We start from the raw sequence: 15,975 nt of genomic DNA, 5'->3' as shown, positions 1-15,975 counted from the left end.
TGAATTTAAAATTAAAAAATAGACTTTAAAGTAAGTGATAATTGAACATTAACTGTAATTTCAAATAATAAAATGTTTGAGCTTATTGCTGCATTAATAGAGCAATTAGAAAATGGAGTATACTAAATAAAAATAATTAATTTGAAACGAAAACATCAACACTTGCACTCAAGAATGTGCTATAAAACTTTTGAATTTTTTTCTTTTCTTATGGTACTGGGGATTGAACCTCTGCACTGAGCTTTTGTTTTCACTAAGCCACATCCTCATCCATTTTTTATTTTCAGATAGGGCCTTGCTAAGTAAATTAATTTAGTGCAATAAAGAAGATATATTAGTATAAAGTACTAAAGGAATTGTAGCTAAGGACTGAAAAGGAAGACACAAATACTAATGGTTTGGAAGCATCATATACAGAAAGGGCTAAAGTTAATGAATATGCTTCCTAGAAATCAAACTTGTGATCCTTCTGCCTCAGCTTCCCAGAGAGCTGGGATTTCAGGAGTATTCACCATGCCTAGCTGCATTTCCCACTTTTTATATCTTGTTTAATGCTTCATAAACATCAGTATTTGAGCCTTTCTTTTCAATCCTTAGTTATAGCTCAATTTAGTACTTTATAATAATATCTTCTTTTATTGCACCAAGTGAAGTTATTTGAGGCCTATAATTTATAAAATTCTTTATCAATCCTCACTCTTAGCACTCTAATCTTCCAATAATTTATTGAACAGAATAGGTATTCAGAAATATGACTGAATTCTATGTTGCTCACTGACTTTTCCAAATATAAATATTGAATTTAATATTTGAGTTAAAAAGCATGGTTCTTATCATTGTGATTATTCCATAGTCTTTAAGGCACCACACACTTTCTGAATTAAATGCTATTTTAAAAAATACATATGTTTTTGATATATGTACTAGTTTCCTCAGGCTGCAGTAATAAAGCCAAAACTGAGGTGACTTAAAGGAGTGGAAATACAAAATATCCTCTCACCTCTTCCAGAGGCTAGGGTCAAGGTGTCAGGGAGGCAGAGCTCGCTCTGAGGCTCTGGGAAAAACAAGGTTCACGGGTATCTTAGTTTCTGGTGGCTGCTGGCAACTGGCTTCTGGACTTGAAGCTCTATGACTCCACCTCTGCCTCTTGTCACATGGGTTTCTTCCATGTGTGTCCCCCTCTTCTTGTAAGAACACAAGTAATACTAGATTTAGGACCCTAATCCTAATCTGGTATGGCCTCAATTCACTACATCTGCAAAGATCTTACTTCCTATATAGTACATTACTTTTTTCTTTTTTTTTGGTACCAAAGATCGAACTCGGGACCTTGTGCTTGTGAGGCAGGCAGTGGCACCACTGAGCTAAATTCTCGGCCCAGTACATTACTTTTTTTCTTTTTTTCCTTTTCTCATATTTTTTCTTTTCCTTTTTTCCTTTCCCCTACCCCTCCCACTTCCCCTGCTCCTTTAGACATTTTCTTCCTATTACACAATATCAAGTATACATTTTTAAAATAACAATATCAAGATCTAGGAGACATTACCACAGATTTTACAGAATTTAAAAGTATATGGAAAGCATATTACAAAAATCTTTTTTGAAATAAATTTGACAATTTCTAAGAAGTACCTTGGAAGACAAATTAATGAAACTAACTCTGGAGGAAATAAAAAATTTGAATAGCACCTATTAAAGAAAGTCTATTCCTAGCTTGAAAACCTACCTATATGACAACAGCAGGCTCATATACATTATAACTGATAAATTATATCAAACAACTAAAGGAGAAAAAAGAAGGAACACTTCGCCCCTCATTTTAGGAACTCAACATTGTGCTAATCCTAAAACTGGATAAAGATAACAGAAGAAAAAGTATGAACATAGATAGAAATTTGTTTAACAAAACAAACTATTAGAAGTCAGATCTGGCAGTATGTAGAAAGTGGTTTTGTTATAGGGATGGCAGTGTTGGTTCAGCATTGGAAGATCCACCCCCAAAAGTCATAATTTTAACAGAGGAAAGGAAAAAGCCGTATGATCCTGTCACTAGTTGGAGAAAAAGTATTGGACTAAATTCCACAGCTGTTCATGGTAAAAGCTATCAGGAGATTAGAAGTAGAACAGAACCTTCTCAAAAGATTAAAGACATGTACTCCATACTTCCAGCAAGAATGCCTTATATGAATGCAGAAGATACAATGCTTTCTCCTTAAGGTGGGGAACAAAGGCAGATATGCTTACTCTTTATCTGTCCATTAAACTTTGAAACCTAGGCCCAACCAAAATAGTCTGGCAATAAAATGACACAATTAGGATAGGATTGGCAAGGTAGAAGCAAAATCTTTATATGTAGATGAAATGATCATCTACAGAGAAGATACTAAGAAATCTCTAGGAGCCCCTAGAACTTGTACTTGAATTTAGCAGGATTAGAAAACACAAGGTATGTATAAAAATTCAGGTCTGTGTATACTTGCTATGAATGAAGAAGTGGATATTGAAATTTAAAAGTTATGTAGGAGTACAAAGAACCTAGAAAAGTTAAAAACAAAAACAAAAACAGTGTTGGAAGACGTTTAGTACCTAATTTTAAGACTTCTTCTAAAGCTACAGTAATCAAGGCAGTGTTGGTGTAAGGAAAGACATATAGATCATTTGAATAAAACAGAGAATCTAGAAATAGAACCACACATATATCGTCCACTGAGTTTTGAAAGATTATTTAACATTAGCATTTTATAGAATATAAACTCAATTCAAGAGCCGAGGAAGAGACAGTGTTTTCAACAAATGGCACTAGAACACCTGGTATCCGTATATAAAAAATTAACCTCAACTCTTTATTTCCATACATGAAAATAACTTGAAGAAATCTATGAACCTAAATAAGAAAGCCTAAAAGTATAAAACTTTAAGAAGAAATTATAAGGGAAAATGTTTATGAATTCAGGGTAGGCGAGAACTACATAGGGTAAAAAAGACATGTATAAAAGAAAAAAATTGATAAATGAGATTCCATCAAAATTTAGAACTTTAAATGACATCATTAAAATGAAAAGTAGTCCTTAAACAGACCATATTTACAATGCATATAACCTATGACCAGAATATATAAAGGACTCTTACAGCTCATTAATAGACAACCCAATTAAAAAGTAGACACAAGAAGATGATAAATAGCCAGTACAGCGCAAGGAAAGGTGTGCAACTCTAGAATCAGAAAAATACTAATCAGTACAAAACAAGATTGAATTATACACTCACTAGGGAGATGAAGTTAAACATTTTAAAAGCCTTGTCATGACTTTTTCTTTTTGTTGGATTCTCCCCCTTTGTGTTTAATTTGTCATGCCCACTGGATTCATTCTGCTGAGTTTCCTGGGGTTGTGATCCTCATTGTCTTTTCCTAGGGTACTGTCTAAAATTTTTTGGAGTTTTGGTTTGGTATTCATAAAGTTCCTCAGGTGCTCTTTATCATGAAAGTATCTTATTTCTCCCTCAGTTTTGAAAGATAGTTTTCCAGGGTACATCAATCTGGGTTGGAGGCTGTTTTCCTTTAGGGCTTGAAATACATCACTCTAGGCTCTTCTTGCCTTGAGGGTTTGCATTGAGAAGTCTGCTGTGATTCTGATGGGCTTTCCTTTGTATATGATTTGTTTCTTTTCTCTCACTGCTTGTAGAATTTTGTTCTTCTGCTGGATTTCTGGAATCCAAACTATTATATGCCTATGTGTAGATTTTTTTTGATCAAGGCTAGCTGGAGTCCTATATGCGTCCCTTATCTGTATGTCAAGTTCTTTTCCCCTGCTTGGGAAATTTTCTGCCATTATTTCTGTGAAGAGATTTTTTATTCTCATCTCCACTCTCTCCTGTTTCTTCATTGAGCCCAATCAGTCTTATGTTATTCTTCTTTGCATTATCTAGCAGCTGCTGGATTGATTTCTCATGTTCCCTTATAATTTTGAAGTAATTTTTCTCTTCCTGGTCACTAATTGCAATCTTATCTTCTTTATCTGAAACTCTGTCCTCACATTGGCTCATTCTTCTGTGTAGGCTTTCAATGGAGTTTTTCATGTCCTGGAAATCTATTTGCATCTGTTTTATGGATTCCATTTGTTTCTTATGTTGGGATTTCATCATGTTCCTTGAATCCTCTCTGGATTTATTAATCATGTCTTGCATGAGGGGCACAATTTCTCCTGTTATCTGAGTAATTATTTCTGATTTCATTTTTTCCAGATCCCTTTTTGTTGCCAGTTCAGTGGGTCCAGGTGGTTGAGTATCAGAGTGTTCCATCTCATTTCCCTTTGAGGTTGCTGTAGGTTGTCTGGAAGTCTGGTTTTGAGACTTATTTATGTGTTTTCTCATTTCAACTGGGGCGGGGGGCTGTTGGTGCCTGCACGGATTACCTCCTCTGAGCTGGGAGAGGTGGGACAGGGGCCAGGAGCAGCAGTAGGGATGGTGAGCCAAAAGCCCTTTCCTGTGGGCTGGCAGCAGCGGGAGGGATGGTGGCTGTGAAGCCCCTTCCTCTGGACCAAGAGCAGTGGAATGGTGGCTCAGAAGCCCCTACCTCTGAGCCGGGAGCGGTGGGAGGGATGGTGGCCCAGAAGCCCCTTTCTCTGGCCCAGGAGCAGTGGGACAGAATGTGGCCCAAAAGCCCTTTCCTCTGGTCTGGGAGCAGCGGGAGGGATGGTGACCGGGAAGCCCCTTCCTCTGGACCAGGAGCAGTGGGACGGCGGCTCAGAAGCCCCTCAAAAGCCCTTTCCTCTGGGCTGGGAGCAGCGGGAGGGATGGTGACCGGGAAGCCCCTTCCTCTGGACCAGGAGCAGTGGGACGGCGGCTCAGAAGCCCCTACCACTGGGTCAGGAGCAGCGGGACTCAGTACCTTGGTCTGGTGGTCTTGTGTCCTCTGCATCTTTGTAGTGTGGAACCAGGTGGCTGTCTTTCTGCAGTGGGGTGATTCGGCATCTTCCATGCAACTCTGGACCTTGGTAGGGCGTGCACAGACCTGCTTGTCTGCAGCGGGCTGATTCGGCATGTTTTGTGCCACTCTGGACCTCGGTAGGGCGTGGGCAAACCTGCCTCTCTGCAGCGGGCTGATTCGGCATGTTCCGCATGACTTGGGACCTTGGTAGGGCATGCACAGACCTGCCTGTCTGCAACGGGCTGATTTGTCAGGTTCCGTGCCACCCAGAAGTCTGTTTTTGAGGCTTGTTTATGTGTCTTCTCATTTCCAAGGGGGTGGGGGGTGCTTCTGGCACCTGCGTGGCTCACTTTCTCTGCCCTAGGAGCTTGGGATGGTGGTGGGGGAGCTTCCTTCCGGGTGCTGGGACCGGCTCACCTTCCAGTACATTACTTTTTCATTGGCTTGGTCCAGATCCCCAGGCTGGAGCTGGGTCCTTGAGAATGCAGAGGCACTGGCGTGAGCAGACCACCAAGCTTGGCTCAAGGGAGGCTTGGGGATGGTAACTTGGAGCTGCAGAGCTCTGTGGGAAAGGATGCCATACAGGCCGGGCTCGAGGGGCACGCATCGGCCACCAGGACCTGCCGGTTGCAGCCGGAGGTTTCCTACTGTTGGCTGCTACGGGCCTGCTTCATCAGCGCCCACCCGTTGATTAAAAACGCCACCTTCAGAGTGTCGCTCGAGAATCTGGCCCTAATGAAGCTTGTGGAAGAGGTCTCTTGGCTCAAAAGGTCAGCAAACCAGCAGGTTGGCTTTCTTCTACTCAGCCGCCGCGTCGTGGGCAGGAGCTCTCTGCTCTCCCCGGGCCGGCAGGGCTGTGGGTCGGGAGGGCCCGCCTCAGGCTGCCAGCGCGCCCAGCCTGCCGTCTCTGTGGCTCCCCAGCTATTATTTTTGAATTATAAAGTTGAATTTTATGTAAGTAAAAATTTATATAATTTTTATAGTAGAAAAGATATAATTTTGGGAAATGATAAAAATTATATAAATTTTGTATAACATTGTGTATGCTATTACATCGATTTTTATATTTTCACAATGTAAAATTTCATAACTTTACATAACTAGTCTTTTGAGTGTTTTTAATTGAATTCTTGGTCTTTATAGTACCGCATTACTTTAATGAACCTTACTTCCCAGAGTATCACTTGTGCCTAAATGATATTTTTAGGTGGACATCTTTGTTCATTATTTATACAGGGATACTTATTATGCAAATTTCTTACAGGAATTGTTGAGGAGTACCAGTTGCCTTATTATGATATGGTGCCCTCAGATCCCTCGATAGAGGAAATGAGGAAAGTTGTTTGTGACCAGAAGTTTCGACCAAGCATCCCAAACCAGTGGCAAAGCTGTGAAGTAAGGCTTCCTGGCTTTTGTTTTGTGTTTGTGTTTGCTTTTGTTTGCAGTCCTAAGCTATGTTCCTATGGGTGTTCTTTCCATCTGTTATATTTTTCACATGAGTATCAGGGAGAATTTTGAGAGACCATGCAATACTTTTTTAACCATCCCATTCATTCCATATATGTCATCAGAATTATTTTATTTTCTTTAGCAGTATGTATCCATAGCAAACGCTCCCTAAAGTCCTGGTGAATTTATACAACAAGGCTTCCTATCTCACTTACATTGAATCCTCTATAGATGGGCAACTTTCCACTATAGGTAGACCTCTGTTCACACTGAGGAAGCTCACTGATCCTTGGTGTGTGTCTCCCTGCACAGTTCCCAGGTCTCAAGGTCAGAAGAGAGGGGACTGAGGATGACACACTGGCTCCATAATGCTTTGGCACGGGACATATTTCCATTTGTGCTTCAGACCAGAACCAGTCACATGGTCCCAGCAAGGAAGGGATCCCAAGTTGTCATGGCAAACTCAGTGGATGGTCGATGTTTATGCCAATACACAATCCCAATTCTAGTTTTCATCATCCTTATAATCTATAGATTATTCCTAATCCTAACCTATTGAAGTTTGAACTCAATTTCCCTCATCAGAAAAGGTCCCTCACAGCAGAGACCAGTGCTATTTTTTTGTTGTTGTTATCCCAGAACTGGAACTACTGTTTTATATCAGTGCCTTTTCCCCTTTTTCCTAATCTTTTTCCTCTTTTCTATTTCTAAACTTTTTATATGAGGTAAATCTTTGTATTTTTATGTTTTGTACTTATCTTACCTAGTGGGTATCTTTATTTTCCTCCTTAAAACTTTTAACTTTTCACTTTTGAGTATGATATATGATATATATCAGTGTATATATATGTGTGTATATATATTTTTATATATACATATAATTCATTTCAAAATTTAATTTGTTGTAAACAATTAGATTAAATAAAACTTGAGGTTTGGTTTTAATAAAGGCTTGGTCCCTGTTGATAAGGTGATATCATGTCACTTCTGGTTTAGTTTTTTTTAAATCAGTTTGGTACATGATACAGATTGGTTTTGAAGTTTTTAATGAACTGAAATAGAAACTTCTAAATACAGCAGTGTCTGCCTGTGCATTAAATATCTATAAAGTAAAATAAAGTGTAATTGTCACTTATCTGGGTAGGAACTGGTTGCCACACATTAATGTCAACACATGTAGGAAATTTTGTGGAAATAAGTGGAAGCTTCTGTAATTTTGAGCACTTCTCTAACAGCAAAACCATGTGAAGTTAGACTTTGCAAGTCTATTGTGCTCTTGCAACAGAATTCACAGCCTCTTTTCTTTTGTTCCTTCCTTTTACCAATGTGTCTTGAGCCATTAATAATTTTTGAGTTTTTTTTTTTTTTTTTGGTACTGGGGATTGAACTTGAGTCCTTGCACTTGTGCAGCAGGCAACAAAACCACTGAGCTAAATCCCCAGCCCCTGATTTTTGAGTTTTAAACCAGAAGGCATATTAGAAAACTTTTCAGATTTTTCATCTGATTTGTTTATGCTGATGTAGTTCTGCTTTAGCTTTTTAAAGGAATGAATTGCATTTATAGACTACCACTGTTAAACCAATATGCATTTCTAGCATACACCCCATATAGTCTTCTGTGTGATCAATTTTGCATATTGTTGATACATGCAATTTTGTAACTATTTATATCTTGTTTTAGGTTAATCCTTTATATTAGATATTATCATTTTCTTGGCTTACTATTTCTTCTTTCAGGGCTTTCTTCTAAAATCATTTTCTGACTTCCTGATATCCTTTAAAAGTTTTTCTTTTCTCCCTAGGTGATGACGTAGTGGTTTTAAGTTCTTCCAGTTTGGCTTGTCCAAAAATGTCTCAATTTTGTCCTCAATCTTGAACTAATTTAGGCATACAAATTTTGAGTAACAGTTGTTTTCTATAAATACCTTAAAGTTTCTATTCCACTGTCATCTGACTTCCATTATTGCTGTTGAGATGTCAGAAAATTACCAATTTGTGTTTATTTTTATGTTTTATTTCAGACTACTCTTTAGAACTTCTCTGTGTCTTTAGTGTTCAGCAGTTTCTCTGTGATATTTCTTAGTTAATCTTGAGTGGATTTTATAACCTTCTTAATTCTAAGAATTTGTGTTATTTCTCAGTTCTGAAATATTCTATTTAAATACTTTCTTTTCTCATTGTCTCTAATGCTTATTTTTTGACAATGCATTGGATTCACATTAACCTTTCATTATACTTAGCTAGTTTTTTATTTGCTCATATTTGTGTATTTATGCTTTATCTCTCAGAATTATCATCCAGTTCTTTAACTGTCTTCAGATTTATCTAATCTGCTATTTGACCCATCCATTGAGTACTTTGTTATATTTTTCATATCAAGAAATTTTATTGGTACTTTAAAAATACTTTTGGTTTTTACTCATATTTGGAATTTTTCTTTTTCAAACCATATTTTATATTCTTACTTTATATCATTTAATTATGTATTTGACTTATGGATCTATTTTATTGGTTATTGTTTCAATTGGCTCTGTTTATAGTAGCTTGTTTTCTCAGATATTTGTGGACTTTCACTATGAGCTCAGCTTTACTGCAATGTTTAGAATTATGGGCTTGATTTTTTTCTTCACCAAAAGCCAAGACTTCAGCAATTTCTCTTACAAACTTCCTTTCTAGGTTAGACTCATCCTAAAATTTGGGGCTTTAAGCATCTTTGACATTTTCTGTTTGCTTTAGGCTGAGTTTCCTGTCTTTCACACATGTGCCACCAGTTCTGAAATTCTAATATAGACCACAAAATCAGCAGATGCTACCAAAGCAGCTACCTGCTTCAGAGATGCCTGTCACTCTCTTTTTCATGTGTTCATGTTGTTTCCCCCTAAGTATTTATCTTCTTTTTTTGTCAATATTTTTATGATGACTTAAAATGAGTATTTTTGATATTTATGCTTGGAGCACTGTTATTATTGTGATATAGTTTACATATAGTAAAAAGCATAAACCTTAGTCGAGAGTGTGATGCACCTTTTTCATATATAACCACATGTACTTACCACTCAGGTCAAGACACAGGGAATTTCTCAACCCTTTCTATGTTCCTTCATGTTTTTCATGTCTTTTCTTGGAGAATTTTTAAAAAGCTATTCTGCCACAATCTCAGACAACAATGAGTTGAATTTTCAATTAAGTTGGTCTCTATGAAGTTAATAGTTTGGAGTTTTAAGAGAATTTTTGGAGTTTGATCTCAATCTCTTTGTATTGTTTCAAATCTATGGTTTTTTCATCAAGCTTAGAATTAATCACTGGGTTTGTGATTTTGCTTCTTTTGTACTTTGTCTGTGTAAGTAGCTAATTGTTTGATTTTTTTTCCTCTCTTAAAGGCACTCCGAGTCATGGGGAGGATAATGCGCGAGTGTTGGTATGCCAATGGGGCAGCACGCTTAACTGCTCTTCGGATTAAGAAGACCATTTCTCAACTCTGTGTCATAGAGGACTGCAAAGCTTGATGATAATCCTGTCAAAAAGAAATCTCTTACAGCTTTCTTTCCCATTTTCCCTCTTTATTTGAATGTTTTTGCTATTTCCTTTTTTCTTTTGGTTCTACCTCAAAGATAATGCAGTACAGTATTTAAGTGCCCAAAGGCAGTGTGAAAAGATAGCTCTAAAGTTAAGCATGGACAGGAGCTGACTTTATCCAGCCTTCTTGTTCTCTTTATGTTTATTTTGAAAAGCAACACATGAACTCATCATTTTATTTAATGAGAAAAATATTATAATACTATAGAATAAGCTATTTAAAAATAAGTCATTAAGCTTTTGTTTTACTTGAACCAACAGCACATGAATGAATAGAAACAATGTAAAAATATATGTTTCCTCAGATTAAAAACATTCATAAAAATGTGAACTGGAGAATATTATAGCTAAACATCTCTTTACATCATGCAATTTGTGATTTCCCCTGTTAAAATTAGTGATATTCATTTAAAAACAAACAGTGCTCTGAATTTTAATATATAAAACATTTGGTAATGATGAAGCTGCTCAGTGAAACATGGCACTGAGGTCAGAGTCCCACTTGGTTGGTGTCTCCTCTCCATTCCCCTGTTCTTCATAACCCACTACCATAACAGTCCGTAATGCAAATAATTTGAAAGCCACTAAACTTATTACTTCCTCTCATTTACAGAAGAGACACCTGATATCTTGAAATACTAAGGAAAGTACTGAAGTCATACAGCTAATGGCACAGTTGGCAATAGCCCAGATCTGTGACAGCCAACACTGAAGAGTTAGCCAGCCTCCTGCTTTTTCTTGATTCCCGAAGTACTTTTCTCCTTATACAGAAACATCTTTCAGTATGCTATTTATAGTTTAGTCATATAGAAAGTATATTGAATTATTTTACAGAATTATAATTGACCTGCATGAAGTGTTAGAAGCATATCTAATAGATATGACATTTTCCTCATAGAAATGTAATAGTTACCCTGTTTGTTAATGACTATGTTTTTTGTACATGTCCAAAGATTAACCAAACATAAGTATCCATTGTCTGAAGATGTCTTAAGATGCCATTCACAAGTCGTATTACTTTTGTACATACAAAGTTGGAAGAAAAGGATAGAAAAAGGAGAGGAAGCAAAGAAATATTTTGAGAGAAGTTTAAAAAGCTCTTCAAAATCTGTAATAACCAGACCCTGCAGAGTATCAGACACAGTGAGCAGATATTTCCCTAACCTTTCAACATGAGCAGATGGGTGCAGAGCAATGCTCATGATAGCTTTCCTTCATTGTACTTTTTGTGGCAACAGAGTGATGAATATTTAGCGGATGCTAAATATTTCCATCAAGTAAAGGAGATTTGGTGAAGGAAATTTCACATACTGTCGTTTATTTTTCCAAAATGTTGCTTCTCAAACTTTCTTCATTAGAAAATTCTTCTGCTGAGGTGATCCACAACCAAAAATATTTTTCGATAGAGAGTGATACTGAACACCAGCATATCATGTGCTTGAAGAAGTCTAGCATTTAAAAAATATTACTTGAATATTTTAAAAAACTGGATTCGTCAAATTTTTTTGCCACAGTGGAACCTCTTTATTAAGGGAAGAGGAAACATTTTACTATCTCACATGTAAGGGTTCTACAGAGTACAGATTGGGTGATAGCGTTATGTATTTTCACATAGAGAACAATTTAGTAATTATACTTCATTTCACTGTGGAAATACGTCACTGAATCCATCTTCATTTGATTCAGTTGAGATAGGAAAGATAAAAAGCTGACAGTTGTGGGGATACTTTCTTTCTTAGTCATGCATTCCTCCATTTATTAAATAACCACGGAGCACCCCATATCTTGCCTGCCACAATATTGGGCACAAGGGGGAATAAAAAGATAGATAGGTCCTGCCCTCAGGGATTTGAAAATCTAACTTGGGAATGGGAAAATTGATGTGAGTGTGTGGGAAAGAAGTAAATTGACAGATAAAATACAAAGTGGGATGTCTTGAGGTTTGTATGACAGTGGGTTTCAAGAATAGGTGTGAAAATCACTTTTAATTTACAACACATTTAGAAAGTGTGTTTATTTGGATATTACAGCCTAAATATATCACCAGTTTTAAAAAGGGATTTTAAAAAGAACATATGTGATGTGAAGGGGTAATCTTGTTTGTACTTATTACTTTATTTCTCATAGACTGTTTTTGCATATAAGAGAATGAAATTATTTATTTACTATAGTCTTACTTTAGTCTGAAACAAGAATAATGTTTCTTGTTTTATTTATGTATGTTGGGCAAAGATACTTATTGAATTTTTAAGAGGATATTTTAATGTCTTTTATTTCTCATGATGTTTTATAATTTGAGAGTATATAAATATGATTCTATATTTTACTGATCTACCTTTCACTCTTGATAAATCAATACATTGGTACATTTTGACATACAGTATTTTTTTTCTTTTGTTAGTTAGCAGTGACTTCTAACTGAATCATCTTATGCTTCAATTATGAAATACATCTTTTAATGAAAGGGATGTAGCAACAGATATGATAAGGAAAACATTAAAAGTTATAATTTTTCCTTAACTCTCAACATAACTGTACAAAAAGAGTGTTCACTTATAAAAATAGGATAAAGTTTAGAGCATCAGGCAGATTTTCTGTATATATCTATGCTGTTAAATTTTATATGATTTGTTCTTAATGGTGTTCCATCGTGTAATATTTGTTACTTTTCAAATTTGTTATTAGGAAAGAAATTCTTCATAGGTTAGGGTCAGAGTATCAGTGATCTTTTGCTCCTTTTAGTTATTTTGACTTTGGGGTATGATACAAAGATTGGGGAAATATGACTATGAATTTTCAGTACTGTATAAAGAGGTAATGGGATTATATGCAGCATCACTCTCTGAAAATATGAGAAACATTCCTTGTTGTCAACATTCAAGCATGGACTTATTGCCTTATAAGTTAAGTGTTTAAGTTTGTAATTGGTACAGATTCTGTTGTATGCATTCTTGTATGTCTAAAATATTTGGCATGTCACACCTAGAATTCTTAATTGTGTTCTGACTTGAGAGTTAAGTGAAACATGACTGTCGTGCACTATTTTAGGCATAGAACTTGCTTTTCATCTTTATACTTTCAATTAACTTTGCATTTTAAATTTCCATGATTGTATGAAAATAGTAACCTGGGTGCAGTGTCTGAAGAATTCAAAATCAGCTTTTATTTTAAAATGAAACTCTACAGTGGATTCCTTAGGTTAGAAGTTCCATAGTAATTTATTATTTTATAACTTCTACTATCGTAGAATTATTAAACAGAAGGAAAAAAACCCTACTTTCTTGGAATTTTGCCACCATGTGACTTATTGGGGGAGAATGAACTCAGGGCTATCTTGGAGACTACACCTAAGTACCAGGGACCTGTCAGCCAATCACTTGAAATCAGGGAGCTGGCTGACCTTTGTCATCATGCAGTGTTCAACTTATAATTACCTGTCAGGGAATAGTTTCTGATTGATTATTTGGTTAAACGAATTTATTTAAAATCTGGAAATTTTATTTGCCATTAAGAAATAAAGTAAAAGTAGCAAATGAATAAAAGTTGGCAGTTGATATCTTCAATAATTTTTCCTTTATGTAAGTTTATAATTAAAACATTATAAGTTACTTAGAAATGTTTAGTATTACTATCTTAAAATGGAGTTGTGTGTTTTTTTGTTTAACTATTTTTTTTTTTGGTACTGGGGATCAAACTCGGGTGCTTGCGCTTGCAAGACAGGCGGCAGAACCACTGAGCTAAATCCCCAGCCCCAAAGAGAGATTTCTGAGGGCATCTTTTTGTTTTTTTGTTTTTTTTGGTACCGGGGATCAAACTCGGGTCCTTGCGCTTGCACAGCAGGCAGGGAAACTACTGAGCTAAATCCCCGGCTTGTGTGTTTTTTTTTTGATATCCTTAATCTTTTTGCGTGTGTCAGACCTTTCTTTGTTTGATAATACTTTGTTCTATCCATATGCTAATACCTACTTGGACTTTATTCACTATTTTAGTGAAGACAGTAAACCTTCTGATTGAGGGGTTTTTTTAAGGGCTTTTAAACAGAAAAAATACCAACAGAAATATAAAACTTTCATTAAAATTTTAATATTAGGAATTTCTATAATGTAGGCAGTTTTCCAAAGCATTTTAATGCAAATATTCAGATATTTAACTTTCTTTTTTTCCCTCTAGCTTTGTTTCATTATTTTCTCACTTCCTTTTAAAAATATGTCCTCATTAATCTTCAAAATTATCATTATTTCTAATTGTAATCCATAACAGTTATTTACTTAATTATTCTGAAATTTTAGGCTTTTTATCAAAGGGGATCTTCAATTGGTCTAAATTGTTTCACATTTGTCATAGCTAAAAATGAAAACCAGAATTTTTAGGAATTAGAATCTAAGAGATTTTGTAACTTGATTCCAATATTATACAGAAACCAGAGGTGGGACATTAAATGACTACTATTTATTTCAGAAATCCAGTGGTGATACCTAAAACTGTGTCTTGCCCAATTTCTACTAATTAAAAAGTTAGTTAAATGCATCTGAACCTACATTGATTATGCACTGACATAAATATGCCACTTAATGATGATGATGAAATTCTACTGTTCTCTATGTTTCTACTAAAATAATTTGTTTGGGATAAAATAATTTGCTTAGTGAGAAAAACTAAAATAGACAAAGGATGAACTTTGAAATGGTTGCCATGCTAGACAGGCAGCCATTGGAGTGCCAACAAAGCTGATGGGTACAATTGAAGGCTGAGGAGAGGACAGAAGTTCAGTGCAAGTAATGACTAGATAAGCTTGCCCACTCCCCTTTCTCTAAGGATTGTCTAGTCTTTATGAGCTGGATGGGTTGAAAAGTGATTTGGTAGATGAATTTGAGACTATGTCTAGTGACATATTATTTGACTTTTTCTCTTTTTCTCTTCTCAGTTTTATTTTCAGTATACATTTTCTTTCAGCACACTAAGAAATCTTTACTGGATTCCATCAACTCTAAATCACTTCACAATTCTTGTCTCTCTTCAATTGTACTCTAACCCTGTCCAGATTTTTACACATTTGACTTCTTAAGAAGATTTTAATTTTCCTACTCATGTATGAGAGGTTTTGCCTCATAACTTCACCAGTAATTATTCTCTTGGCACTATAAAAAGGGTTCTGTTAATAGCAGAGATGACTTTCTTTTAAACTTTACAAAGACTAGTTATATTCTAGCTTTAGCTAACATATAAAGAATGTCTACTTTTGCTTTAATGCTAAATTCCAGTTGACTTGGAAAGAGAATGTTAAATGTACATCTCATAACATGACTACTAAAATTACTTCTGCTATGTTTACTACCATTTTTTGTTTTTCTTTTGCCATCTTTAAAAACTAAACCATTATGCCTTATAGTTCGGAATATAATATTATATTGAAATTAAGTAACAATCCCTTTTAAAAATTCATCTATTAAAGGAACTGGCTGGATACTTCCCTATTTCAGTTGTAGATGAATACACCATTTGGGAAAATATGGGTTCTATTGCATCCTAATTTTAATATTGTCACATATGACCACATTTTCTGATTAATTGCTCCATGTTATACTACCAGAAGATTTTCCACTCATATCTAGCAATTTTAACTGCAAGATTTTTACCCTGAACTTTATGAAATCTGATTGTTAGTATAGTCACTAAGGACCTGATTACAGTAGGAAATTAAATTTATTTCCACTGTAACATGATGAAGTTGGGGCATTTGTGCTACACGAAAGTACTCCCAGCTACAGGGCAGGTGGGAGCTGAAATATCTGAAATTAGCTCTTCAACCCAAACAAGTTTTTAATTGGTAAAAAAGCACCTTATATACTTATATATCTTCAAAAATGGCTCTGCTTATAAATCTCCAGAAAATTGGGATTTAAAATTCAAAATGACTCTTAACATCTGCCAATTGAACACAAGAGCTTAGAAGAAAAAATTGCTTTGGCTTTTCTTCCTAGCATTCTAAGAGAACAAGTGAATTTAGATGTTTTTCTTGCTGT

At 35.6% G+C, this 15,975-nt stretch overlaps 1 protein-coding gene across 1 annotated transcript in view; it reads left to right on the top strand.

Annotated features, from left to right (window-relative positions):
• The window catches only part of Acvr1c (activin A receptor type 1C), a 109,905-nt gene extending 98,652 nt beyond the window's left edge, over positions 1-11,253 (top strand). Inside the window, exons 8-9 of the mRNA XM_004835920.3 lie at positions 6,192-6,322; positions 9,757-11,253. Of these exons, the coding sequence (XP_004835977.2) occupies positions 6,192-6,322; positions 9,757-9,882 (257 nt within the window). The 3' untranslated portion in view covers positions 9,883-11,253. The remainder of the gene's footprint in view (positions 1-6,191; positions 6,323-9,756) is intronic.
• Positions 11,254-15,975: the final 4,722 nt, after the last annotated feature.

The sequence above is a fragment of the Heterocephalus glaber genome, unplaced genomic scaffold, assembly GCF_053883595.1.
Source record: "Heterocephalus glaber isolate CG9 unplaced genomic scaffold, H.glaber_assembly_v1.0 deba00000347, whole genome shotgun sequence".
In the NCBI taxonomy this organism is placed as follows: Eukaryota; Metazoa; Chordata; class Mammalia; order Rodentia; family Bathyergidae; genus Heterocephalus; species Heterocephalus glaber.
Note: the sequence above shows the minus strand (reverse complement) of the source record. Positions and strands in the feature narration are given on the sequence as shown.